General features: G+C 38.5%; 2 protein-coding genes across 5 annotated transcripts in view; one reads left to right on the top strand and one right to left on the bottom strand.

The window, feature by feature from the left end:
* The window catches only part of MGAT4A (alpha-1,3-mannosyl-glycoprotein 4-beta-N-acetylglucosaminyltransferase A), a 78,767-nt gene that overhangs the window by 31,523 nt on the left and 21,020 nt on the right, over positions 1–26,224 (top strand). For all 3 annotated transcript variants that reach the window (XM_066313613.1, XM_066313614.1, XM_066313615.1), the window contains 8 exons: positions 1,093–1,226; positions 12,627–12,673; positions 13,223–13,336; positions 13,941–14,016; positions 15,418–15,532; positions 24,106–24,236; positions 24,826–24,933; positions 25,336–25,529. In XM_066313613.1, the coding sequence (XP_066169710.1) occupies positions 1,093–1,226; positions 12,627–12,673; positions 13,223–13,336; positions 13,941–14,016; positions 15,418–15,532; positions 24,106–24,236; positions 24,826–24,933; positions 25,336–25,529 (919 nt within the window). The remainder of the gene's footprint in view (positions 1–1,092; positions 1,227–12,626; positions 12,674–13,222; positions 13,337–13,940; positions 14,017–15,417; positions 15,533–24,105; positions 24,237–24,825; positions 24,934–25,335; positions 25,530–26,224) is intronic.
* The window catches only part of UNC50 (unc-50 inner nuclear membrane RNA binding protein), a 29,256-nt gene continuing 26,052 nt past the window's right edge, over positions 23,021–26,224 (bottom strand). The window contains exon 6 of one of the 2 annotated variants that reach the window (XM_066313616.1): positions 23,021–23,702. In XM_066313616.1, coding sequence (XP_066169713.1) covers positions 23,533–23,702 — 170 coding nt within the window. In that variant the 3' untranslated portion in view covers positions 23,021–23,532. Of the gene's footprint in view, positions 23,703–23,915; positions 25,071–26,224 lie in introns of those variants that run through there. The other variant, XR_010742977.1, reaches the window with a different exon arrangement.

Raw genomic sequence — 26,224 nt, 5'->3', positions numbered from 1 at the left:
CTCAGGGGCAATGGCAGCTGGAGAGAGGAGTGAGAACGTGCAGGGAGAGGGAGGAGGTGCTCTAGGTGTCTAGGGCAGAGAGTCCCCTGCAGCCCATGGTGAAGAGTGTGGAGAGGCAGCTGTGTCCCTGCAGCCCATGGAGCAGGTATCCACCTGCAGCCTCTGGAGGACCCCATGTCACAGCAGGTGGATGCCCAAAAGAGACTGTGACTCCATGGGAAGATCACATGGGAGCAGGCTCCTGGCAGGACCTGTAGGCCCATGGAGAGAGGAGCCCACGGTAGAGCAGGTTTGCTGGCAAACCTTGTAACCCTGTGATGGGCCCACACTTGAGTACCCTGTTCCTGAAGGACTGCAGCCCATGGAAGGGGACCCATGCTGGAGCAATTTATGAAGAACTGCAGCCTTTAGGAAGGGCTTACATTGGAGATGTTCGTGGAGGACCATCTGCCATGGGAGGGATCCCATCCTGGATCAGGGCAAGAGTCTGAGGAGTCCTCCCACTGAGGAGAAAGAAGTGCTGGAGATTGTGTTTGATGAACTGAATTCCAGCCTCTATTCCCTGTGCTCCTGGAGGTAGAGAAATCAGGTGTGAAGTTGAGCCCAGGAAGAAGGGAAGGGTGAAGGAAAATTATTTTAAGGTTTGGATTTATTTGTTTATTAGATTGGTAATAAATTAGCTTCCTCAAGTCTGCTTTGACCGTGGCACTAACTGGCGAGCGATCTCTCCCTGGCCTTATTTCTACACAAAGCCATTCTTTGTTTTCTCTTCCCTGTCCAGCTAAGTGAGCGATATAGCAGCTTTGGTGGGTACCTGGTGTCCAGTCAGGATCAGCCCAACACACCTGCACAATAGTCTGACCTGTCTAGGATTGGGGGCTTTTTTGTCTGCTGTGTTTGTTCTGAGCATTAGTGTTAACTGTTGGTCATACTCCTGATGCTGAGTGGCATATTTTTAAACTATTTTTAATTATTGTAATCTCCACCTTTTAAACCTTTGCATTTCTTAAGTAATGCCTTACTGCAAGATTTTTGTTTTCTATCTTGTGTATGAAATCACTGAAAGTACCTTTCTGGTTTGTTTGATTTCAGTTTCCATTGTAATGGGAATACCTACAGTGAAAAGAAAAGTCAAGTCTTACCTTACAGAAACTCTTCACTCCCTTATTGATAAGCTGTCCCCTGAAGAAAAACTGGATTGTGTTATGGTTGTCTTTATAGGAGAGGTAATCACTTAATTTTTTTTGTATCATTTCTAACCTGCCTTTAATCACAAATAACATTCCCTTCAGGAACCGATGAAGATCTACTTTTTCTTCAAGATGCAGACAGATGATTCTTTCCTTCCAGGAAAAGGGAATTGTCAGTCTTGGGTTTCTGAGATACAATCCTGAAGAATCTAGATGTTTCTGTTTATCAGGGGAATGGTGGACATGAATTCAGTGGAGTGGTTATTTTGCAAATCTTATGTTTGTATCTAGTGACAAAGATGTGCTATTCCTTCAACATACGAATAATGGCTGAGGATCTCTGTCGTAGGGGAGGAGTCATTCCATTTTCTTTATGCTGCTGCTTCGTCCTCTGTCAAACAAGGGCTGCAGTTCATGATGTGAGGCACACTGTTATTGAATTAATTTTCTGGACAATGTGGATGTTTGAAGCCCAGACCTTTTTAATGGATTAATTCAGTGTTCAGTTGGACTGTTTGTTCACTTTGGCTCTGATTTAGTGGAAATCAAATTTAGGAAAATGATAGAGTACTTTCAGAAATAATTCTGTTGTATGCTGGGAATTGCGTGTACCTATTTTGTTCTCTATGCTTTTCTCGGAAGTCTGACTTGGACAGTGAGAAATTTCTATTTATGTTTGACCTTCATCCATCTAACTGTGGTGCTCTGCTGAAATAGTCTTTTATAAGCCCCACAGATGAAAATTCAAATCCCCAATTATAACTGAAAATGGTTTTAATTTAGTGAGCCAGTGTCCATTCAGGGATGAATCAGTGGAAAATCAGGCATTTTAATACTTCTATTATCAACATATTTTAGAACTTTCCTTGGAAAGTTTGTAAACATTTTGCTTCTATCTGAGAATTGTTTCTTAGTATTTTCTAATATAAATTGCTCTATTTTCTTTTTCTTGACAGCCAGTCAAAAACTATCTGTCTGGATAGGTACTTTTTTTCTGGGGAAAAAAAAGATGCTTTTAAAACATCTCTAGGTTGAGAATATCAGGGGAACAAAATTCTTTCTGAATTACTGGAATGCTGTGTTTTTCTTCTCTGTATTAGTTAGAGAAATTTTATTGCCTGTGAGTGTGGCTTCTTTTCAAGGTTTAAAGCAGAAGTTTCATTTGTTTTGCTTAAGGAGGTCTGAGCTATGAGGACTGTCTATTATCATTGGATTCTCTCTCTTCTGTAAAATTTGCAATAGGACTGAAGTGTCCCCAGGTGCACCATCTTTTGCTGCCTTAGGCAAGCCATATTGCTGTACCTGGGCTTTCCATACCTGGAAACTTCCTTCCTTTAAGGTAGTGTGGAATACTCTCACCTTGGGAGTGATTCTACAGAAGTGACCATCAGTGAATTGAACATCTTAACGTGGGAGATACTGTTCCTGTTCCTGTGGAGAGTTGTGTGGTTGGCTCTGGAGTGGGGTACAGTTACCCTCTGTGTCTTACCTCTTTGTTCCACTTTGAGAGCAGCTCTGTGTGCTTATTCAGGTACCTGTTTTGGGCACCACAAGTCAGGAATGTATGGGAACCTCTGAAGAAACACAGTTTAAGTTTTTGTTCTCTTGTAACCATTTGCTAGATTTGCATTTCTTTTTCTTTACTCCATCCAATTTATTATCTTCCCTTCTTTATTCTTGGACCATGTTTTTTTATGTTCATAAGCTCAATACCTTATGGTTTGCTTTGTAATGGCCACAGGGATCTCTCTACATTATTAATATGGTGCATTAAATCCTTCATCCTGGAATGTGCTATGCTTTTTCTGAGTTATTCTGTATATTTCAGTTTCCTTTTGCAAGATGAAAAGTGTAGGTTTATTAAGCATTTCTCTGACTTTTTGAAGGAAGATCTACTCCTCTGGTAGACTTCTGTTTCTCCTTAAACAGAAAAAAAGGGCTCGGTCTTTTAAAATAGCCTTGTCTGTGGGGTCTCCTAGCTTGAAATGCATTAGGCTATTGCTGTCATTAACACTTGCAATAATAAAGGCTTATTTAAAAATACGTTAGGGCTTTCGCCAACTAGGCTTATCTTAAAAATTATGTCAAAAGTTTCTAAAAAAAGTAATGGCCTCTGCTCAAACATATGTGCAGTTTAAGTACAGCAAGAAATGGTCATAGGGTGAGGTTATGTAATTTTGCTAATAAGCTTAAAATTACTATCTCTGCCTTGTCTATAGCTTGTAGAAAAAAAAAAGAGCACTAGACTACAAAAATGGTTTTGGAAGAAAACTATAGAAAAAATAGCATTTTAAACGGTTTTTAGTATTTTCTTGCTATTTTTATTTGAGCAATCAAATTTACAGTGTTTAAGAAGAATTGCTGGGAGCCATAGTCATGGACTGTAATATCTTTGTGCTAAACACGCTACAAAACTCCTCTAATACTGCTACTTTTTAGTAGTTCAATCTCACTCATTTCTTGTAATTTCATTTTTGACTAGAAAACAAATTAGAAGGCTAATGGCTGTCTGCAGACAGCATCAACAGTGTAAACAGAGGAGCTAGTAAATATAGATGCATTATGGTTGCTAAATAAAGAGATCTGCATATTCATTTACTGTATGGATATTTCTCAGTAATGTAATAGTATGCAGTAAGTTTCCCTAATGGAAGTTCGAGAAACTCTGAAATATCTCAGCTTAGGTGATAACTAATTGCCAATTTAAATAATTACTAGAATTGCTTGACAGTAAACTGTTCAATTGTCCTAGTTACTGACATATGTCTGTGTTCTCCAATTTGTTAAAATAACTTTATGGCAGAGTAATTTGCAGGTATTCATTAGGATGACTAATAAATAGGTATGATTCATTATTCCTTAGTACTTCAAAATCTTTTTATTCCCCCTCACTATGTAGCTAGTTCCTAGCTATGAGTTGAAAACAAATTATTTAAATCTCATTAACCTGCTTTTTATGAGAACTTGTTTTCAGAATAAGCCATAGACTCTAGGTTTAAGAAACCATGAACTCCGGGTTAAAATTGTTGTCTAGTATTTTTACTTATTAGGGATTGCAATTAACATGGGAAACATGGTTTTGAAGTACTTTAAATTATCATAGTGGAACAATAGACATGTATATACACACACAACTGAATATGAGTGAAATTAGAATACTTTCCTGGTATCTGAATGGAATGTTGGGGTTTTTTTCTGTGGGGAGATCTCATTTAGAATGAAGAAAATGCATCTTAGACTTGTTCTAAATATATCAGAAATTACTGTCAGTCCACTTCATTAATCATAGACTGCACTTAGCAGAGTACAAACAGTAATCAGTGCATGCTGTAAAGACTATAAGCCCTTGATTTGACCAAAAATATCAGAAGGACAAATCATTTCAGGAAGAATTGGAAGAGACTACAGGTATCAAAAGCATTTTGCTATTTTTGTGCTGCTGATTACATCTGACTAGGTAGTAATTGACAAACCATTTGTTCTTGGAGCATTAGGCCACAAGTTATATTTTCTTACGTATTCCTTATTTTAATCTTACTCTGTTGTTTCATGTATATACAGTTCGCTTAAGCTGGAAACGTTTGTGTATCTTGATTATCTTGTACTATCACTGTGTTACCTCTTAATGTAAACAATGGCTGCTAAATTCAAAGATGTTGATCTTTAATAGTGTTTCCTCTGTGCTCCTTCTGTGGAGAATCTTTTTTTATGTATTATTTCTTTGGAAAAATTTCTGTCCTGGTTAGGTCAGTGTGACACAAGCACCCAGCAAGTTACCATCCTGTGCGCTGATAGGAACAAAGCCTTAGCAAGTTAAGGACTGGGTGCATATAGTGTGTCAAATCTTGCTGAACCTGTTTTGTAGGTGTTGACACTGCAGCGCAATATGCAGACCTTCTCCACAAAATAAACAAGCCTGTATTTTCACCTCTTCTTCCTCTGGGCCTGAATTGTAGCTCTTTCTGATCAACACCTCTCTTGATAGGAAACAAAAGAATATTTTGACTCTCTTGCTCTCAGCCTGGATGTATTAGCATCATCCCAGCTACAGAGGTCATGCTTTCTGCTAATTATTTGTGAGCTGCCTCTTCTTGGAACTGCCCTGGAGAATGTATTCCTGATCCTTGAAAGACCTGACCATATGTTGTGGTTTGAAAGCAAACCGAGTGAGAGGCTCCAAGTCAGAAATACAATTTAATGAGAAGAAAAGAAAGAAAGAAAGAAAAAAAAAAGCAATAATACAAAAAACCCCCTCTGGCAGAGTCAGAATACAACCTGAGCAGGGTGATGGAAGCGGTCCAGGTGAGGTGGTCTTCCTGAAGCAGTGATCCCACAGAAAGGCCTGATAGCTCTGGTCGTCCGGAAATACAGTGGGTAAAGGCTGCTTGTACTGTCCCAAATCCCAGCTTATATCCAGGTGAGAATGCTTGGCTCCTTCCCTTGGGCGGAGCATCTCACAATGGGATGATGAGTCATACAGTGGGTCCTTGGTGGCCCATTAAAGAGAGATAACTCCCAGAGGGAGTTATCTATGAGTCATGCACAAGGCATTGATGGGCCATTAACTAAAGATGGTGATAGAATACATCCTAAACTACAACCCAGGACACCATACATCTTTTGCTGGAGAAAGTCTGGTAGATCTTAGCATGCAGGTACATATGTTTATGTGTATAATGTATAAATATTTTTTAAAAAAATCAAAGCTAATCAAAGTTGTTATGTCAAGATACATTATCTACACGAAATAATATCAAAGGCCTACACAGATGGAAATCTTTGGAACATCTTGCTCAAAATCGATTTTGGTGCACACACCTTCTTGAAACACTGCTAGCTCTTGTATCTGCAAAGGTGGCTTGACCTGTCTGTGAGAATTTGAGATATTTCTGCTGTTTTTGCAGTTCCTGCTCACTTGTCACCTAAGCTTTGGTACACAGAAGTATGGACTGCTGATACTGGGCACCAACACAGGATTTTATGCTTCTCTTTTCTTGTCAGTGACTAGCAAACTTTCTATAAGGAACTAAACCAGTGATAAAATCTTTCTTAGATCTAAGAAAAGATCCTTGACAAGATTTGAAAACTTGAATGTACCTGAGAGAAATTTGATATCTCAGCACAGAGATAAAATCCAGGATTTTGCTCTGTCCTCAAGCCCTAGACTTGTATGGTTGACTGAAATGCTTTTCTGAGATACTTGCTGAGGTGCACCTGGGCCACAATAACTACCTGAATCTTCTGGTAAGGGAACATCACTGTTGATAGCCAGAGTTGTGTCTGATCTCTGTGGTGACATCTAGAGCACTTGTAAGGTGGGAAGTAACAGTAATAATCTTATTTCAGAAACATTGTAGCAGGTGACTTCTTACTTGTGGACTGAATTGGCCCTGCATTTTGGACAATACTATCAAGTTTTGCTACAGTGGTCTGCCTTGACCTAAAAATTCCTTCTGTTCTTCAAATAAAGAGCACAAATTGTAGAAGGGTACTTCAGACCATATGCAGCAACCACCCGCCTGTCTTCTGGAAGTCAAGCTGTCTAGACCATTTCAACAATGTTCAGGCTTCCCCAAGGACAACAAAATGTTTCCCTTGCTGCAAGACAGTATATGCTGCTTTCTTTCAGTCTCCACAAAACCAGTAGTGGCTGTATGACACTAGCATAACTTACACCTGAATGTCTGGTCCTGAATTGTAATGTGATGCTTTTTGCTCTGACTGACCTTCTTAAAAACTCATTCTCTGACAGGCTGTTGTGGTTCACAGCACAATCCATATGGATATTTGCCCTCATGATTGAGGATCTGACAGGCAGGGCACAAGAGTAGGGAGAAACAAGAGTGGAGTGGTACAAGAGTATACTTGTATTCCTGCTGTTGCTGCCAAAGGCTTTTGGTTGTGAAACTCTGTCCTGAACTGCATTGAGTTAATCACAGAGATGACTGGAGACAGAAATTTCTTGCCTCTGTGGTAGAGGGGAGGGAATTTCAGTAAGGGAGAGATGAAGTCATTAGCTCATGTAGGACACAGGCTGCATTTTGCTTATGTAATATTAGCTGGTTATGTTATGACACTATTCTCATTCCTGTTTCTTGCTTTGCATCTTGGTCTCATGTTCCCTGTATTTAACTTGAACTCACTGCTTCAGATTCAAAAGAAGACACTGTATTCCTGAATACAATTTTTTTTTCAGTGCATTTATTGAACTCTAAAAGATGATACTACCTTTTTCCACAGGCTTTGTTTATATACATAGACTACTGCAACCACTGGAAGCCACTGCTGCACTTTTATTCCTTAGGGCTTTGTCTTCACTGCATACATATCCTAAAATAGGTCTAAATGCCACATTAGTGGCTGATTTTTCCTATGAAAATTTTATGCCCTGTATATAGGTAATGATACTTATATGAACTTTTACTATTTCAAGGCAATTAAACGTGTAGTTTGCCTTTCCTGAAGGCTGTAATTTTATATTGCTTGTCATTACATGAAATACATGGTAAAATTATCTCACTCCACTGGATGATGAAAGATCAAGCAAAATTGTAATTAGTAAGCAATAAAATGACCAAGCTATGCAGATTAGCATGCTCTTTTTCTCAGGGATTTTTTCATTTCTTAAAACGTGTTCTTGAATAATGTAAGATTTTATTTAAGTATTAAGTATTTAGTACATTTTATTTAAGAATTGAGATCTGGATAATCTAAAAGTCTAGACTTCGAAGGAGCAGCTGAAGTCTCTTGGTTTCTTAAATTTAGAAGAGAAGACTAAGAGGTGACCTCATCACAGTCTACAGCTTCCTCGAGGTGGTCAGTGGAGAGGGAGATGCTGGTGTCCTTTCTCTGGTGGCCAGTGACAGGACACGTGGAAATGGTGTGAAGCTGCATCAGGGGAAGTTCAGACTGGACACTAGGAAAAGAGTCTTCACTGAATGGTCAGTCATGGGAATAGGCTGCCAGTGGAAGTGGTCATGGCGCCATGCTTGTCAGAGTTCAAGAAGCATTTGGATGATGTCTTTGGTCATATGGTTTAGTTTTAGGAAGTTGTTTGAGGAGCTGGGTGTTGGTCTTGATGATCCTTTTGGGTCCTTTATAGCTTGAGAGATTTATTGGTTGCATTTTTTTTTTCCTCCTGCAACTTAGGACAGTAAATAAACCTTTGGTCTTGAATGCCATGGTTTTACTTACATTTTTAGAAACAGTCTGCCTTCTGTCATTTTTGAGGGTACAAAGTCAGGATTTAACAGTATGAAAGGGTAGACTCCTAAAGTAGAGATCTTGGTTTGGTAGGACATTTGGCCAGCTGTTCATCCCAACTTTCTGACCTCTCATTTTGTCTGCTAGCTAATGTATTCTGGTGCTTTGCTGTGCACACATTTACTTATAAAAAACAATAAAGATTGGAAAGTTCACTGCTGCTCTGGTTCTTTCTGCATCTGCTGAGAATAATGATATCTGTTCAGACAAATGTTGGCACAAACTTGACATGCAGCTTCACTGGCACTACAGAAAAGTGCTTTAGAGAGTGGAGTACAGCATTTTACAAAAACAGAGGAAATTTTAAAACTTATTTCATGGACAATCTGCAACTTTAGTTTGTTGTACAACAGCCTGAGGCTTTTTTAAAAGAGAGATTCATCAAAACATTCTGCATGCATTTGTCATCAAAATTGTTAATGTAAAGAGTTAAACCTTAGATACAGCCATGTTCACTGGCTTATGAAACTCCACAGATCTCATAAACTAGAATCTTCATTTCCTGTTGAAAGTTTAGATAAGCTCAAGAGGATGCTAATGAGGTACCTTGAAGATGAGTCTACTGAAGAACGTTAAATACACAAAATCACATCTGTCTCAGGAAGTAACTTGACCTGAAAGTAGTTGGAGCATGGATGATACCAGGAAGGGGTGTTGTATGTGCTTATCTCGTTCTTATTCTTTGTTATGCATCTTTTCATGGCTGCCTCTACTGGAAGCAAGGTGCTCATGGGGGATCAGGCCTTGGTCTGATGTGAATAAAGGAAAATGTCTTATTTCAAGTGTTATGCATTCTCTTGAACATCAGTAATTTCATATGACTAGGAAGAAAGAACAGGCCAGAAGATTTTAACTGCTGATACTAAAATAAGCATCTCTACTTATACCTTTCATGAAATTCTCAGAGATCCACTCACCAGGACAAAGTTGTTTGTAAGGCTTCATGTGATTCATTGATAAGATGCATCTTTGTGGCTGGAAATGTTAACTCTTTGGTTGGGGCCTAACACAATTTTGCACTTAATTGCTTTAAAGGGATTTATTGTTAAAATATTCATTTGTGTTTCTTTTTTATGGGTTTCTAGGGATTTCTTTTCATCTTCAGCCTTAGGAATTTTAGTCAGAAAAAATTATTTAATAAGTTTGAGTAATGCCTTTGGATTTGATAGACAAAAGCATTCATAACTGAATTGTTGCAATCACCAACAACATCTAATTTCAATAGTTACAAGCAGCACTGATATAATGAAACAGATTTTAGGTTCATCAGGTCTACTCCAAAGCCAACCTAGTATCTTCCAGCTGGTTTTCACTGGAAGCCTAAAGAATGTGTTTTCTTTCTTGGTGATTTTTTTCTATTAGTCTGGATTTGTCTTGTCCTGTTTAAGATTCTTGAAGATGAGCAGTCTTGTGTCCTTCAGACTGACGAAGAGGACCTTGCATCTTATTTTGTAGAGGCAATAAACACTTTATTCCTCAAAAATGGGGAATAGATTTTGATTAATAATGAATTTTTTTTCTGTTGCTTTTAAGTTGCTGATTGAATTTATTGATAGTGTTTGAAAGATCCTTAGATTTAGTTAAGCTGTTCCAAATTTCCTTCCATTGCTACCCTGCAAAGTCTTCCATCTATTTAACTCTTACCTTGGATATAGTCACAGCTTGATCAAATTTGTTGTGTATTCTCATACATATTTCATTATGTTTTATGGACTAATTTAGAAGGGCCACCTTCTTGGGACACGTCCATTCCAAAGGGTGTTGGCAAAGATCCTACTTAGTGTTAGACTGGGCAATGAGAGGAGCTGCTTGCCTTTTGAAGTTCTGATGTGGAAAGAAGACAGTCAACCTGAGGGGAAGGGTATTGTGTTGAAATCCTGGTTCTGAATCTCATATGCTGCTGGTAGATACAAATACAGCTGCTTATTTAAAAATGATGGCACAATACCAGTGTTTTAATCCATTTGATCATGTGAAAAATGGCATCAACTCTTCTAACTACATGTTCTTTTTCATTCTAAAAGTGTCATCTGTTTTTGCACTACAGTGATGCAGTGATTGCTGATTGAGAAGGAAAAGCTGCCTACTATGCCAGCAGTGGTATTTTCTGTATCTCATGTTCACAGCAGCTAGACCAGACCTTCTTGACTTTTTGTGACAGCCAAGACTACAATATGAGGTTGGAAGACTTCAAGCTGCATCTTTTTGATGTGATCCCATTGTGATTGCAGCTCTGACTGGGAAAACTGCCAGCCTTTCATGTGAAGCATGCAAACAAATAGTGAGAAGTAGGGAAAAAACTCCTCTTGTTCCAGACTTTTTTTTCCTGATTGTGATTTTTTGTGTATAAGAGAGTAAGGTTTTGCAAGCGGCAGCAAGGCTTCATGGTAGTCTGGAAAATAGGTCAAAACTATGTTCCCGCTAAGGAGATGTGCACTAAGGCACAGGCTTGTGATCAAATACATGATTCCAGTTGGCATGAAGTTTGGCATTTATTTTAATCTCTGGAAAACTGAATAGAAGCTAGATGTGTTTCTTCTGAGTGTGTGTATGTAGATATATATAAATCCTATATTTTTCTATGCAATTACAGTATGAAATGTATTAGATATGTTGGAATTCTTGATGCTGGACTGGGTAATTGAAATTTGGCATACCAACTGAAATGCAAATTTTTGTCTTTTCATGTGATGTAGTTTCTGTATTTTTAATGTTTAAGAGGTTTTGAAAAGAGAAAGAAATGCTTCAGTTAAAGATGGGTATACTAAAATTATTTTTAGGTAGTAACTAGGTTACTGTGATTTGCAACTGTTACACAAAACATAAAAAGTTATGTCTAACTCCATTTTAATAATTAAATGTGTATGAACAGTCCATAAATGTATTTAAACAGTGATATATAAAGGTCCATATAGACTTGTGAGTCTTCTCATGTGAAACTCAGTTCAGGATGCGTTTTAAGTTGTGAGCACCTTACCAGCTTACTAGAACTTCTGCCCAGCACTAGGCATAGCACTTAGAAAGAAAATACATATGGCATGATTACGAGAAATGTTTTCTACTCACATGTTCTTGTGGTATTTAAAACCTGCTCTTGGAAGAAATCTACTGCTGTTGTTGTCGTTTTTGAATAGTGTGCGTCACTGGCATTATGTTTGATTTCATAAAAATAAATCTTTAAAAAATAGAAATGATGATTGTTTTTTAAGATCAAAGGGTAAGCACCTTTATCAAACAAGATTAACAATTCTATAGAAAGGCCTGGGAGGGATTTATTCTCTGTGTATAATCCTTTAATGATATCCTGTGTTACAAATGCATCAGAAAAAATATGAACTGTTCCTTTGTTTCTGGCATTTCAAAGACAACTCTTTCTCCAGAATCTTCATGAGCCAGAATCTGGAGTGATATATAGACTATTCTTTTCAAAAATATAAACACTATGTGAAATCATTAGATTAATAACAAAGACCAGGGGTTTCAGTCCATTAATGCGTTCACAAATTCTCTTTTCTTGGTATGCATGTGTACAGCCAGGTTGAATAATTGTCCAGTGCTGGCAATTTAGATGGTCTAGACTTTTGCAGAATGTCACGATTTGTATTTTTACCAATGAGCAATTTTTAGAATTTTTGCATCTATGAGTGATTGATAGGATTGGTAGTCCCTCAAATTTAGTCTCTATTGCAAAAAAGCAACCCTAGTAAAAAGGCAGCAGGCTCACTGCTGTCTGTGGTTAGCGCATTTGCTTTAAGTGCAAAGCTTGGGAGATATACTTTTTAAAGAAGAGTGTGTGTCTGTGTGTTCAATGCACTGTTTTCCAGAAAGATTTCTTTGGTAATATTTTATAATAATAATAATAATAATAATAATAATAATAATAATAATAATATGAAGTTCTTCCCACACAAATACTCAGCAATCATTTAATCATCAAGAGTGTGAGTTTTAACAATTTTCTGTTAAGTGCAGATATAATTATTCCTTTCTGTTTACAAAAAGTGTGTGTGTTCTTTCTGTGATGTGTTCTTGTATTGCTCCAATATCTTACTCAATGAAAGTGATTTTCAAGGAGAGCCACCTGCAATGTTTATTTTACTTTGTTCTTTTGACATGTAATACCAGAACTATCAAGCAATCTGTTCACTTTTTTGTTTATTTTTTTTCCCCCAGACTGATCTTGATTATGTTAACAGTGTTGTTGCAAGCCTGGAAAGAGAGTAAGTTGTAGTTTTAATCGGGGATTTCTTAGTTTATTGATGATAAACTAAATCAGGTTACAATAAGCAATTAAAATAAGAGATCATGCCATTTTGTTTAATGGAGCTTTAGACTTTTGAACAAAAAAGTAAGATATGACAAATTAAGGGGCAGTGATTCATTCAGTTAAACTGTAAAACAGTAAGTGGGATTAAATCATTTGATGCACCATAAACAGATGGGATTGTTTAAACATGAATGGAAATTTGTGACATCTGTGTTAAGGCCTTGTATTCTGCATGTTCAAAAAGAACTGTAGAAAAAAATCTTGAGGTTCTGAGAAAATGCAAAAAAAAAAATTTAGAATGTAATTTGATTCTGATTGGCAAGAGGCAATAGTGCTCTGAAGGACGTGCTAAGGAAAACAATATACTATACTACTGTTCTTTTATATGCCTCATTTGAGCAAGTCCTCATAACCAGACACAATAACTGTTCCAACAGAAAATGGAGCAGGAGCTATGGGACTCAGAATCTGTCATGTGACTTCAGGATGTTTCTATTGACAGGTTTTCTACAGAAATCAATTCTGGCTTGGTGGAAGTAATAGCCCCTCCTGCATCATATTATCCTGACTTGACAAACTTGAAAGAAACATTTGGAGACTCAAAAGAGAGAGTGAGGTAGGTTTATTCCCCCAGATTTTTTCCCATCTCCTCCCACACCCACACTTTCCTTGTTTATAAGACGGCAAGTGGGATGTGAATTCCTGAAATGTTTTCTTACTGCAATTCTTGCAAGTGTGGAGATGCTAAAACTGCTCTGTGAATCCATCTCATTCGTAGCTATGTGCTGTTCTGTGCACAATCAGAGCCTATGCTTGGTTGAAACCATTTAGTTTTAAATTTTGGGAGAACTGAGGCTTTTGTTAGATACTTTTATTCCTGTATGTGGACTCTTTCATTTCCTGTTTTTCTTCATGAAATACAGAGTAAAACCCAGTAGTTCTTGTTGAATTACCATTTTAAATGCACATGTGTTTTTAGTGAAATGTCAGGTAGTTGTCACAAAGTCAGGTTCAAATTAAACCAATTTGATGTCTGCATTAAAGCATAAGGTGAAAGCTGTGCTCCTTTTTTTTTTTTTCAGACAGTGGATTTCCTGAGGGAACAATGCCAAAAGCAGCTGTCCTAACAGTTCACTAATATGTGTCATTCTTCATAATGAAATTTACTTTATCTTTCCAGCATGTATTGAAATAACCTTAAGCTTTCAATTTAATTTCAGATGGAGAACAAAACAAAACTTGGATTATTGTTTTCTTATGATGTATGCCCAAAAAAAGGGAGTTTATTACATTCAGGTAAATTTCTCTTCTTTATTTTGAGACAAGTTTTCAAATGAGTCTCCAGAAATTATGTTATTGGACACATCAGAAGGACCTACACAGAACAGAGAACTTGATCCCATCATTTAAAGAGGACATTAAGTATGGTGGTTATGCTATATATGGAAGTAATTTGAGGAGGGCACTGTCTCTGAAGTAGAAAGTATCCTATGTCACTTATCTTAAGATGCCTGGCAAAAAAGTGAAGGAATCCAAGCGGCTTAACTACTGTTTCTTCCTTGTCCCCAAAATGAATTCTTGTTGAGTTGCTTAGGCAAACAAACAAACAAACAAACCCAAAAGCCAGCATAGTTTTTGTGGAAAGGAAGCTAAAATCTATTTTTATTTTCTTTTGAAAGTGCAGTGTCACTTTAAACTGACTGTTGTGCATAGACATAGGATGATTTTTTTTTTTTTTTAAATAAAGCGATTTCCAACAACAGAGTTAAGCAGTTCTTCTTTGGTTTAGCCCAGATTTGTTCCTATCGTGTGTTTCTGCTTTGAAGTAGAAGTCTTACCTACAAGTATTGCAGATTTAGTAACTGCACTAATGATCTTTATTTAGATTCTGTGCCTGTGTCCTTGGGGTGTAAAGTCCCACACATCTCATCTAGTTTTCACAAAGCTTTGCTGACTCCTCTCTGAGAGCTGTTGGAGTCTCAGCTCTCTGGGAAACTGCAGAGCCAGTAACATGTGACAGTCTGGTTTGATACTGGGAAGTTGCACAAATATTAGTGCCAGCACAAGGGGAGGGCATGACTGCACTGTGAGAAAGGACAGGAGAAGCAGGATCCCTAATGCAGCAATGGCCTGCACTTACTGTGAATTAAAGGGATTGTAGCACCCTGTGTTTGCAGTTCTGCAGCCTGGACTAGGTGGTTATGGACTATGCACCTGTGCTTCTGTTGGACAGGTGAGATGAATCCTACCTCTACAGATATTGTGTCTCTTAGCCTCTTGTCTCAGAGGAGAAACTCTTTCAGTGCTCTTACATTTGTGAGCAAAGTCACATTTGTGTACAAACAATACAGATATTGAACTTGTTCTGATGGTGCCACTTAGACTAACATTATTTCATAGATGATTTTCCTTTGAAGAAAGAAGCTGGAAAAGCAGTGCTGTGAAGTAGGAAGTTGAGATGTCTTTGTGGGTTCTTATTACAGAAGCATTCTGTATTAGTTCTCCACAAATAGACAGACTGATCGCTACAATAGTTATTCCAGGCTATGGCATCTGTTTTATATCAGTGCTAGCACTAGAAATATATGGCTATGTGTTAGCAATATATTATAAGTCAGTATTTCCTTGCTGTACTTTTTTTTCTATTGCTTTGCTAATGCTTTTTTTAATGTTGATATCACTTCTACCTTCCTCTAGCTTGAAGATGACATTGTTGTCAAGCAGAATTATTTCAGCACAATAAAAAATTTTGCGCTTCAGCTCGCTTCTGAAGATTGGATGATTCTAGAATTTTCTCAGCTGGGTTTCATTGGTAAGAAAATGTTCACTTCTGCAGTTTGAAAGGACATGTTCGTACTCAGCCTGTGAATTAATAGTGATCTGACTTCAAAGCTATCTTCTTTGTACTAGAAATAGACCAAGAAGAAGAAATTCATCGCTTTTTTTTTAGGAACTTGGGGTTAGTTCATGGTTGTTGCTTTTGCCCCTCATTTGTTTCGTATACTTAAGTATGATGGAGGCAAACTCAAACTGTTGGAAAAGAGGACATTTTTATAACCAAAGGTTGACTTATAAAAATACTAATAATCAAACTGCAAGGCATGACTTATTTTTAATTTAGCTGCTGTTAAAATGAAAAAGTAATTAAAACATGACTGAAGTAAAGAAAAACCATGAAAATTAGCTCCATTTAAAATAACTTCATTGCTGTTTCTGCCAAAATTTCCAAGAATTAGCAGGCATCAGTTTGTTGCAAAGCCTGTTCTTTCTCCACCTTTCTACTTCATGAAGGAGAAGTTATGATAGTCTGCTCCTTCCTAGATGCAGTCTGAGTCTGTCATTTGCAATGAGCAACACTGAGAGGAGTTAATGCAGGATCTTGGGTTGTGGGTCGACTGCCAGGGTGCTCTGGAAATAATGGTTCTTTGCTCTTACACTTATCTTTTCATGGAGAGATACTAAACAAAAAAGCAATGATAGAGAAGTTTTGAAGGAATTTTTCAAATCAGAAGGTTATTTCATTACTGCACTGATGTGTCATTATCTCTTTAAAAGCAGCAGGCTGGAGACATGCAAGGAAAAGTCAAAAGCTGGGGCAGATTGTAGAGATTTTTGTGGTCAACACAAACAATTCCAATATGAAGGCTGTAAGTTGAGTTCAGAATAGAAAGAAAATCCTATATGTAACAGATAAAAGTGCAGCCTTGAGTTCTGTCATTCTCTTGGAAATTCTTGTTCTCTTTCCTTTGAATCTACTTGCCACAGAATGCTTCATTTTTAGGTCAGTAACCCTTAATGGTTGTACTGAGAATTGAGAATGTTGGCACTACTTGAATAAGTGCTATCCTGTTTCCAGCTCAGCATTAGGTGTGCAATAGCTCCCTGACTTTGGGGGTCCCAGAGGTTCCTGGAGTAGAAAGGAAAACAGTAATTATCCCTTGTACATGCTATGTTAGGGTACAGAATGGTATTCTGTAGACTTGCTGTAGTTTACTGACATCTTGCCCTAAATAAACTTCTCCTTGGTTGGGGAACTCCTCGCAACATTCTGTTACGTGCTAGTAGGGACTGGTTAAATATAGCATTTGATAAGACTTTGTTTCTCCTCTTCTCTAATCCAGACTAAACCCACAATTTGTGTTTTACCCACAGTCTAATTGCACTTTTAAGTGTAAATTCTGTATGAACTTCCTGGGCTATAGAATTTACATTTATTCTGCATTTGCCTGATTTAGTAGTAGACTGTGCTCGCTTACAAATTGTCACTCTGTGAGAATGACATGTCAAATGGGCATTAAATCAGCTTACACTTTAGGATGTGCACTGTCTACCCCATGCAGTTGTATTTCAGGTCACTTAACTTGCTTAGTATTTTTGTATTTCACCTCCCCTTTCTGTTCTCTGTGCTGTTGTAGAGGGTACAATGCTTAAGCCTGGTGGAGTAGGTAGATAGTTCTTAATACTGAGACATGGCTTAATCAAAAGCACAACTGTTTAAAAATATCTTGTTTTTCTATACTGTCTGTATACTTCTGGGCAGCGTGGGCTCTGAAAGTAGCTGTAGTTAAATTTAGTTGCTAGCTCCTGCTGCTTGCCTCCCTGTTCTTTGTTCCTTGTATCATATTTGTTTGCATGCTTTTAACTAGATGATATCAGTAGAATTTCAGATGCATTTAGCTATGGCTAAAGATCTTAACATTGCTTTTCAACCTAGAAAATTAAATTATATCCTTTTCTTCTTTCAATATAGCTACTTATCCTGTTTTTAAGTTTTGAGAGAAAAATCAGTATTCATAAGAGCAACTAAAACTTTTGGGTCTGATACATATTTGTGTGCTATAACCATATATTGTTTGGAAATTTTATGCAAGTAATGTAGATTTTCCTCATCTCTGCTATCCCTTTATGGATCTTGATGCAGACTGATACTGCAGTAATTTGGTAATGCAGATACCTTTGGGTAGAGTAACAGTAGTTTGTACCTGGGGATGAGTTTTATGTGTAGATGTCTAAGAAAGAATGTAGAGCACTCAGTTCACAGAATCATAGAATGGCCTGGTTTGGAAAGGACCTTAAAGATCCATCCAGTTCCAACCCCCCCTGCCAAGGGTAGGGATACCTTCCACTAGACCAGCTTGCTCAGAGTTCCATCCAGCCTGGCTTTGAACACTTCCAGGGATGGACCATCCACAGCTTCTCTGGGCAACTGTTGTCTAGATGCTACTGATTTAGAAATAATCTCTCAAAAAGAGAGACGTGGCTGATTCACTGTTAGCTGTTGGAAACCCTGATTAGCTTGCAAGTTTGCAAGGTAAAAACGTGGGATTTTTTGTCATAGTGTATTTCTGAACTGAAAATCTAATTTATGCAAGTGCTACATGAGGAAATGGCAAATGTAGCTATTTAGGCTGACAGCAGGATTATAGAATTCTGTCACCTCTGCCACGGAACAGACGTTGCTTCCTTTGGTTTTTTTTAATCCTGAAAGCATAGTCTTAAGTGCTGTCAAGTATCTAATAAATAATGGGTGAGATGTATGCTGTTTCCTTAAGAAGCTCTGTGGAAGGAGATGTATCTTTTACTCTTCTGGATTCTTATTTGCACTGGGAGCCCTGTGACCTAATGTAGGAAAGTCCTACTAGCTTTTTATGAGGAATAAAGATTTGTCTTCCAACTGGCTGTGTACTGAAGTGTTTTCCAGAGGAACTACAATCATTGCACTCTAGCTATAATGCCAGCTGTCACAAACATTTATTGGAGTGGCCTGAAATGGCCTTTTGGTTGTCTTATACAGTTCCTCTGAGCCTTATTGTGCCCTGATGTTATAGGGCGTGTTGTTCTGATTATTTTAAGTTGTTCTGATTGCAGTTTTGCTCAAGCTGTGCACATAGTTGAAGTTTGGGAAAGAGCAGATCAAGTCAAACATTTGAGCTTTAAATAACTTCAAAGAGATTCTGGTTTTAGTGCCAGCAATTTGCATATCATTAACAGGGAAAGCATTGAAAACATCAGCTATAGCTAGAATATGTGCTTGCAGGTGTAAAATTATTGTTGGTGTAGACTCAATATTGGTGATGCTCATGTGGAAGAATTAAAATGGATTATTTAGATATTTGCAGTTCAGAGAACTAGAAAACAAAGTGTTTCATTCTGTGTATGCCTTGTATTTATCAGCAAAATACTGAGAGGACCAGAATAATTCACTAAGGATGGCCTTTAAAAGGACTGAAAAATGAATAGAAGTCTTGTTGGGGCACAGTAAATCAGAGAGAGTTCCACAGTTTAGGTGTTTTTTCAGTCTTGATCATAATTTTTATCAATATAGACAAATAATTTGGAGAAACTCTACATTTTGTATCTCAAGGGTTTTATGGAGCAATCTTTATCTCTTAATTCTTTCAAATTTTGAAGTTTTTTTACAATGGTAGGTTGTATGCACCCAGAATCCAAAAGCTCTGAAGTTTTGTCAGCACAGTGTCTGAAGTTTATGTCTGTTCCCATATACTGTACCAAGTGCATGAACATGGTGCAAGATGAGCCATTGCTTCAATTCTTCCACAGAGTTTGCGGTCTGAAGCAGGATGTGTTCGTTGCAGTGTTTTGCTTAGGTGTCTTTGGCTTCATGATTTTTGACTGCACATTGGGAATGGCCAGTGGGCAACCTGTAGGTTGGATTTGGATGGTGTCTCAATGGTTCTGTAGTTCACAACCCCTTCCTCATATGCTCCTAGTATGGGAGCTGCAGGACAGAAGGATCTCAGCAAATGCTGGCACCTGTTTTTGTGCTGTGTCTGTGCTCTGTGGAAGCCCAGCTACTGCTCTTGCTTAGGAATAGCTAGGCAAGGGCTTGGTTGATTTGGTTTCAGAGGAGCTGGCTGTTGGATCTGTGCAGTAGGTGTTTTACTGGGCTGGTTTCCATTACAAGGACTAGGTGTGGCCCGTCAGGGATCCAGAGCTTTGAAGACCTGTTTTACCAGAGACTTCACTGCAGAGCTCTGGTTTTGAGCTGCTGTAAAGAAGACTGTTCTGATGGAAAAAAAGGGAACATGGATCCACGGCAGAATCCACACTGCTGTGCCAGTGGTGTCCTAAGACAGAAATGACAGATGAGTGAGGCAATGTTACATAGAGAGTCGAGGGACTGGGGCCAAACTGTGCCAAGCTGTGTGTGGAAGGTGGTGACGGCATTTCAGAAAGTGGTATGTGGATGTCTGTCCTTGGTTACTGAAGGAAGACAAGGGCTTGTCTTGGGACCAGGATGTTTCCTGGTCTTTCCTCCAGTGTTCTTTAGGAATTAACATGAGAAGAGTTTGTCTCCACTGTTGAACACTTCCATGGTGCTACACAGTGTAATACAGAGAGGCCACTTGGGTCTAAAGATGCCAGTGCAGGTACAGCTGGTTTATCTCCCTTATTCTGACTAGCTGCAATTGGATGTATCAGGGTGGCTTGGTTGGTTGATTGGTTTGTTTGTGGTTGGTTGGGTTTTGTTTGCTAGTTTGTTTTTTCCCTGGTGTGCCCAGTAGACATCACCATGGCAATTGGATTATTGCCCAAGTCTGGGGTAGTTGACTGTATGGTGCACAGTGGAGTGCCACCTAGAGGAAACTGCCTCTGAGCCTAGGCAAGTTTGCCATATGGAGGTAAATAATTCATTGATAATCCTGTTTCTATTTTATATAAAAAAATAGGATTATTTAAATTAGGGATAAGAGTAAATTTCTACTCTTACCTTCAGTGTTGTTCTCAGTTTACTGAATTGTAGGATCCTGTACCTTCATGCCAAGTTCTAAGTTACATAGTCTGTGAGTGAGGACAAGTAAAGATGATAATCCTTTGTTCAGAAGATGAGCTAGTCAAAGGAAAAAAAGTCAGCGTGATTCTTCTGCTCTGTCCTTGGGTAGAAGAAAAAAAGGATTCTAGAGCATCATGGCTGTGTATAGATCCTGGAAGAGGATAAACTGTCTCTTCAGTCTACTTGCATTGAGTTTAGGGCAATATTGTTGGGGTATTTCTGTCTTCTGACTCTCATCGTATTGTGCATCTCTCTGACACTACATGGAAAGGTGCACTTCCTATGGAAACAGATGTGACTGACAGACTGCCTCAGCAGGTATCACCTAGAAATGATGGTTTCAGTCCCATAAAAATCCCAGAAACATCTGATTAGTCCCATTTTTTTAGCTGGTGTTTTATTAGGGCTTACTATATTTTTTTTCTTCTCCTGCCCAATGTCATTGAAAACAGTAGGCGGAGATGAATCACCAGGAAAATCGGGGTCTGTTTAGTTGGAAGTGTGACAAGCTGAAAGCTGTTATTCTGCATGAGTATTTTACACAACATTTAACTAATCATATCATTGTTTCCTACCCATTTTTAAATATTTACTTTCACAAATAACATTAAACAATGCAACAATATAGCGTGTAAATGCTAACAATGTACTAATAAAAATTATAACATCTTTCTTATGTCTTTTAAGAATAAAATTTGCATTTGTCCCTAGCTTAGTAGGAGTTGTCCCTTGTGTAGTGGGAGTTTCAAGTTTTACTTACAGAGTATTTTTCATGTGGCGATACCTATTTGAGGACCTCATTGCAGCAGCTACTTAAAATGATGACATTTTGCTTTGTAAAAGGCTGGATGAAAAGTTTCTGTAAGGGACAACTTTGATATAGCAATATCAAATCAATACATGTTTTAGCACATTTATGCTTTGTCTTGGTTTTGGGAAGACAGGTATCTGCCAGGGAAAGCTGGAGCTTCCCTTGGAATGGAGATTGTAAACCATCACCACCACCACCCTTTTTCCAATTATAATTTTTTCAGACAAAAGACTTTGGAAATAGAAATAGCAGTTCTTTATTAGTATCTATAACAAAGCAAACAAAAAACAAACAAACACAAAAACAACTACAGCATTGATAACAAAAAAAAAGTACCAGGAACTTCGAGGACTTTGCTTCACAAAAACCCAGGGCAGTTTGGTCTCGGTGTCTCTGCAGGATCCTCAGAGCACCAAGCTGGGAGCAGTGGAGAAGTCTCGGGCTGGTGGCTGGAGTGGCAGGATGTCCTGGCAGGCCAGGGGCAGGATCTCAGCAGGGCAGAGGGATGCAGGGTCACGCTGTAGCAGATGAGCAGCGCTGATGGAACCACCACGGCAGGGCAAGGCTGGCCCAGCTCTCGCAGGGCGGCAGAGGAGCTCAGAACTCCAAGGTGAGGAGATGATGGTAGATTTCCCAAGACTGGACTGCAGTGAACTCCTCCAGCAGGAGCACCAACCCAGCTGTGCCTTCTCCCCTAACGCCGAAAAACAGCAAACCCGGCTACCTGAAGCTCTGCCCTTTACCTGCCTCAAACCCCCACCCCCCTCTGAGCTTCGACCACCCCTTTGTTTTGTTAAATAGTCTTAAGTACGACATTTAGTCTCCTTGGTAACTTATGGGAAAAAAATTCTTTAGAGTAAAAAGGAACAAAACCTAACCCCCAACACTTTTCCACCTCAATATGGAAATGGTCTACTATGAGTATAGCATCATTCTAACAGGTGAAATAATTGGTGCTTTAGTTAGATGCTTCTTCCGTATTTGTTACATGGCATAATGATGTGATAACTCAGACACCTCCAAACTCCTCTCAGAGTTTCCATTGAGTATTCTTTGCTTTGAGTATTCATTGGCTTTGTTCTTATCCAATTTCACGCAAGTCATAAAGAAAAGAGACTGCATCAGACCTGCTTTCTGAAAAGGGCAAGGCTCTTCCAGTGATTTCTTCTTAATGTCTACTCCAGCTAAGAGTTTTCCTAAGAGTAGGTGAAAATATTCTACCTCTAGTGGATTTTGTTATTTAGAAGCCTCTTCACAAGTGGAAAAAAACCCTCAAAACATTTCCCATCCCTCAAAACATTTTCCCTCTTCACAAGTGGAAAAAACCCCTTAAAACATTTCCTGTGCCTGAGTGCTGTGTGTTAGTGTGTTGTATAGCACTCCAGTATGTGGAGAGACAGAAGACTTGCACTGGAAAAGTTGGACTCTGATCTGATGATGCACACATGCCCCAAGAGCCCATCCCTGTTATCTCCAGCACTGCCCACATCTCAGCAACACGTGCAGAACTGAATCACTTCAGCCGGTGTCTTCCTGAGAGATTCATTGTCACATGGTGTCTTTTTTCCTTACCTTCTCCATTGTAACCTAGCAAAGACTTCAGCTTCATCTGCAAACTTAGAGATGTTTTCTGAATCTGCCTTGAAATCTGGAACTGCCTTTGGGATTTTAGCTGGCACGTGGTCGTGGAATCATTTTGGTTGGAGAAGACCTCAAAGATCATCAAGTCAAACCACTAACTCAGCACTCCCAAATCTACCACTAAACCATGTCCCCAAGTGCCACATCTACATGTCTTTTAAATACCTCCAGGGATTGTGCCTTAAGCATTCCCCTCAGCAGCCTTTCCAGTGCTTCAGTGCAGTCCCTGGTACAAGCACTTGTCAGTTTATCTTCAGCCTTGGACTGTCCCACTCCCAGTTCTGTTGCTCCTGGGCAGTGTTTTCATACAAGGCCCCTTTTTCAAGTGCTGCATTCAGATTGACACAATAGCTCCATGTATTGGCCACCTTTCTCTTCAGACACCTCTACTGCCAGAGAAGTGTATTCCACAACCATGGAGGTGATTGCTCATGTTGATATTAAATAGATTTTCTTCATCTACAGTAAGTTTCCTTCTTTTGTAAATGCCTTGTTGAAGCTTCACAGTTTGTAGGATTCCCAAGAATCCTTTTGCACAGTGCCACCCAGAAGTCCTGCTGATGGCCTATGCACTGCAGAAAAAACCCCCTTCTGGCCACTGTGGGATGTCTCTTTTTGAGTTGTATTGTCTCTGGGTATGTTCTGGTAGCTTTTTTCCTTCCTTTTGATTTCCTGCCCAGAAGGTTCTGAAGTTAGTGGTAGGTGCTGCATCTCTGCTTTTTGTACCTGCAGAAGCTGAAATTGTGTGACTGGGCAGATAACACTTGCAATGCTCCTTGTCTCGGGTGCTGGAACTTACATGTGACATGGAGAATAATATATACCAATTCATAAATCTTCTTTCTCCTAATTTTTTGAGCTGACAATTTCTATTCTTAAGGAGGCTGTGTTGTAGTACATTGAATATACCTTGAATATTTTGATAGTACCAAGATATATGACAACAAGTTCTTGTTTGAATAGTTGTTTTATTTAGTTGAAAGGTATGGAACTTCCAATAACATTGAAATTTTAAGTTGTTCAGTGCTAACATTTCTTGTCTTGGCACAAATGTTATCATCTGCTATCACATTGATTTCAAAAGACAATATTATCTCTAATCTAAAGTAACTCCAGTTATTCTTAATGTCACCCACAGGTAAAATGTTCCAGTCTCCAGATATCACTCTTATTGTAGAGTTCATATTTATGTTTTACAAGGAGAAACCTATTGATTGGCTCCTGGACCATATCCTCTGGGTAAAAGTGTGTAACCCTGAGAAAGATGCTGTAAGTGTGTTTTTATTATAAAGCTTCTAAAATGTTTTCATGATGATGAATGAGTTGATTTTGTGAGCTGAAAGCTAGCATAGTGTACATTATAGTTACTGCATGTTCTGGAGGAGTCTTCCTGCCAAGGTTTTTATCTCAAAAAGAGCTTTAGAGGGACAGTTCTCAGGGGCATCATAGCTGTTATTGCTTCAGATTTTGGAGATGGATGCAGTAAGGATAAAAAGCAAAAGTCTAGTTAGATTCTATGTGTAACAGACCTAAAATAAACGTATACATGCAACCACCCATGGGGCTCTGCAGAATGTCACTGCTTGGATAGCAGTCTTGGAGAAAGTTCAAAATGGGGAATAAACTTCATATTTTGGCCCTTCATTTCTCAAGAAACACCCTTCCTGAATAAACAGGTTCTGTGCAAGGACCTTGAACAGTATTAACTTTGCACAGCAGTCTTGGTAGATTTCTGGAATGCAAACAAGAAAAACTGGATACATAGGCCTAGGTTCTTACCTTGTGTTGGTTTTTACTAATGTGTTGTTTTGTTTTTGTTTTTTTATCCCACCCTTGCCTTTTCCCCCCACCATTTCAGAAACATTGTGATCGACAGAAATCTAACCTACGAATACGCTTCAGGCCTTCTCTTTTCCAGCATGTTGGCCTCCACTCTTCTCTAGCAGGGAAGATCCAGAAACTCACAGTTAGTAGACAATATTTCCCTTCCTTTACAGAGCAGGCTGATTAAATAAAAAACATTGTGGCAATGGAGAAAACAGGCTTTTTCTTGTTGTCTTGCATTTTCAAGCATGATGTATATTGCTCCAGCTGAAATTAAATCTGTTACAGACTGGTATTACTATAAAGTAGAAGTGCTAGTCCAACTTATTTATGTGGATTTTTGCTAGGGGATTTTTTTTCTAATTTTTTTACTTTCATGGTATGTCCATATTACTAAGCAGTACAAGATCTGATGCACCCAAAATGAATAATGCATTCATTTTCCATTTTATGCCAATGTTTGTTTTAAGTGTAACCACTTGGGAAAGAAACATAATAAACAAGGTTTTCTGACCAGTATGATGTTTGTCTGTCTTTCAATTAGGATAAAGACTTCCTGAAACCATTACTGCATAAAATCCACGTGAATCCACCTGCAGAGGTTTCGACATCTTTAAAAGTCTACCAGGGACATACGCTAGAAAAAACCTACGTAGGGGAAGATTTTTTCTGGGCTGTCACACCAGTTGCTGGAGATTATATTCTCTTTAAATTTGACAAACCAGTCAATGTAGAAAGGTTAGTAATTACTTGCCGTTGGTCTCATATATTAAGTTGCTTGTGCCAAGAATGCTTTAAGGTAGAATTTGGGGCTGTTATTATAACTCAAAGTGAAATGGTGTAGTACATTTGGAGTTCAGCTGAAACAGTGATCATTACTGTCTTCCCTCTGATTCTTTTACTATGATAGATTTTGTCTTGCTTTAATTTTTTTTTTCATTTAATCTGGAGCCTTTTTGAAAAATGCAATGTGAAACCAGTGCTTCTCTGATGCAGAGGATTTAAAAGAAGCCAATTTGGTCCTATTTGTATTTGGTTAGTCTGTTTCTAATTACAGAGCAGTTGCACAGCATGGTATGTTGTACAGTGTGTTGTGCCCTGTGGCCTTGGTCCCTTCGTTGTCCATACCAGAAATCTTGCTGGAGCGTATAAGGATGTCCCTAGACCTGAAAGCTGGGGACTCTGAAGGGAAATGTTTTTAAGATGTAGCTTTGGGGCTTGAAAAAAGTCACTGTACTAAGATTCCAGGTTGACCTATTTAAAAAATCTTAAAATGCAACAAAAAAGAAAAGGGATGCATGCTTTCAAAATATGAATAGCTGAGATTTGTTGGAGGACTAAAGGTGACTACTTTTCAACCCTGGTCAGATTAATTAAGGGTAATTGAGTTAGCACTGTAGACGTTAGTCATCCTTTAGTTTTATTGGGACTCA

This window comes from Sylvia atricapilla, chromosome 2 (assembly GCF_009819655.1).
Source record: "Sylvia atricapilla isolate bSylAtr1 chromosome 2, bSylAtr1.pri, whole genome shotgun sequence".
NCBI classification, from domain to species: Eukaryota; Metazoa; Chordata; class Aves; order Passeriformes; family Sylviidae; genus Sylvia; species Sylvia atricapilla.
This window is presented reverse-complemented; position numbering and strand designations above follow the sequence as displayed.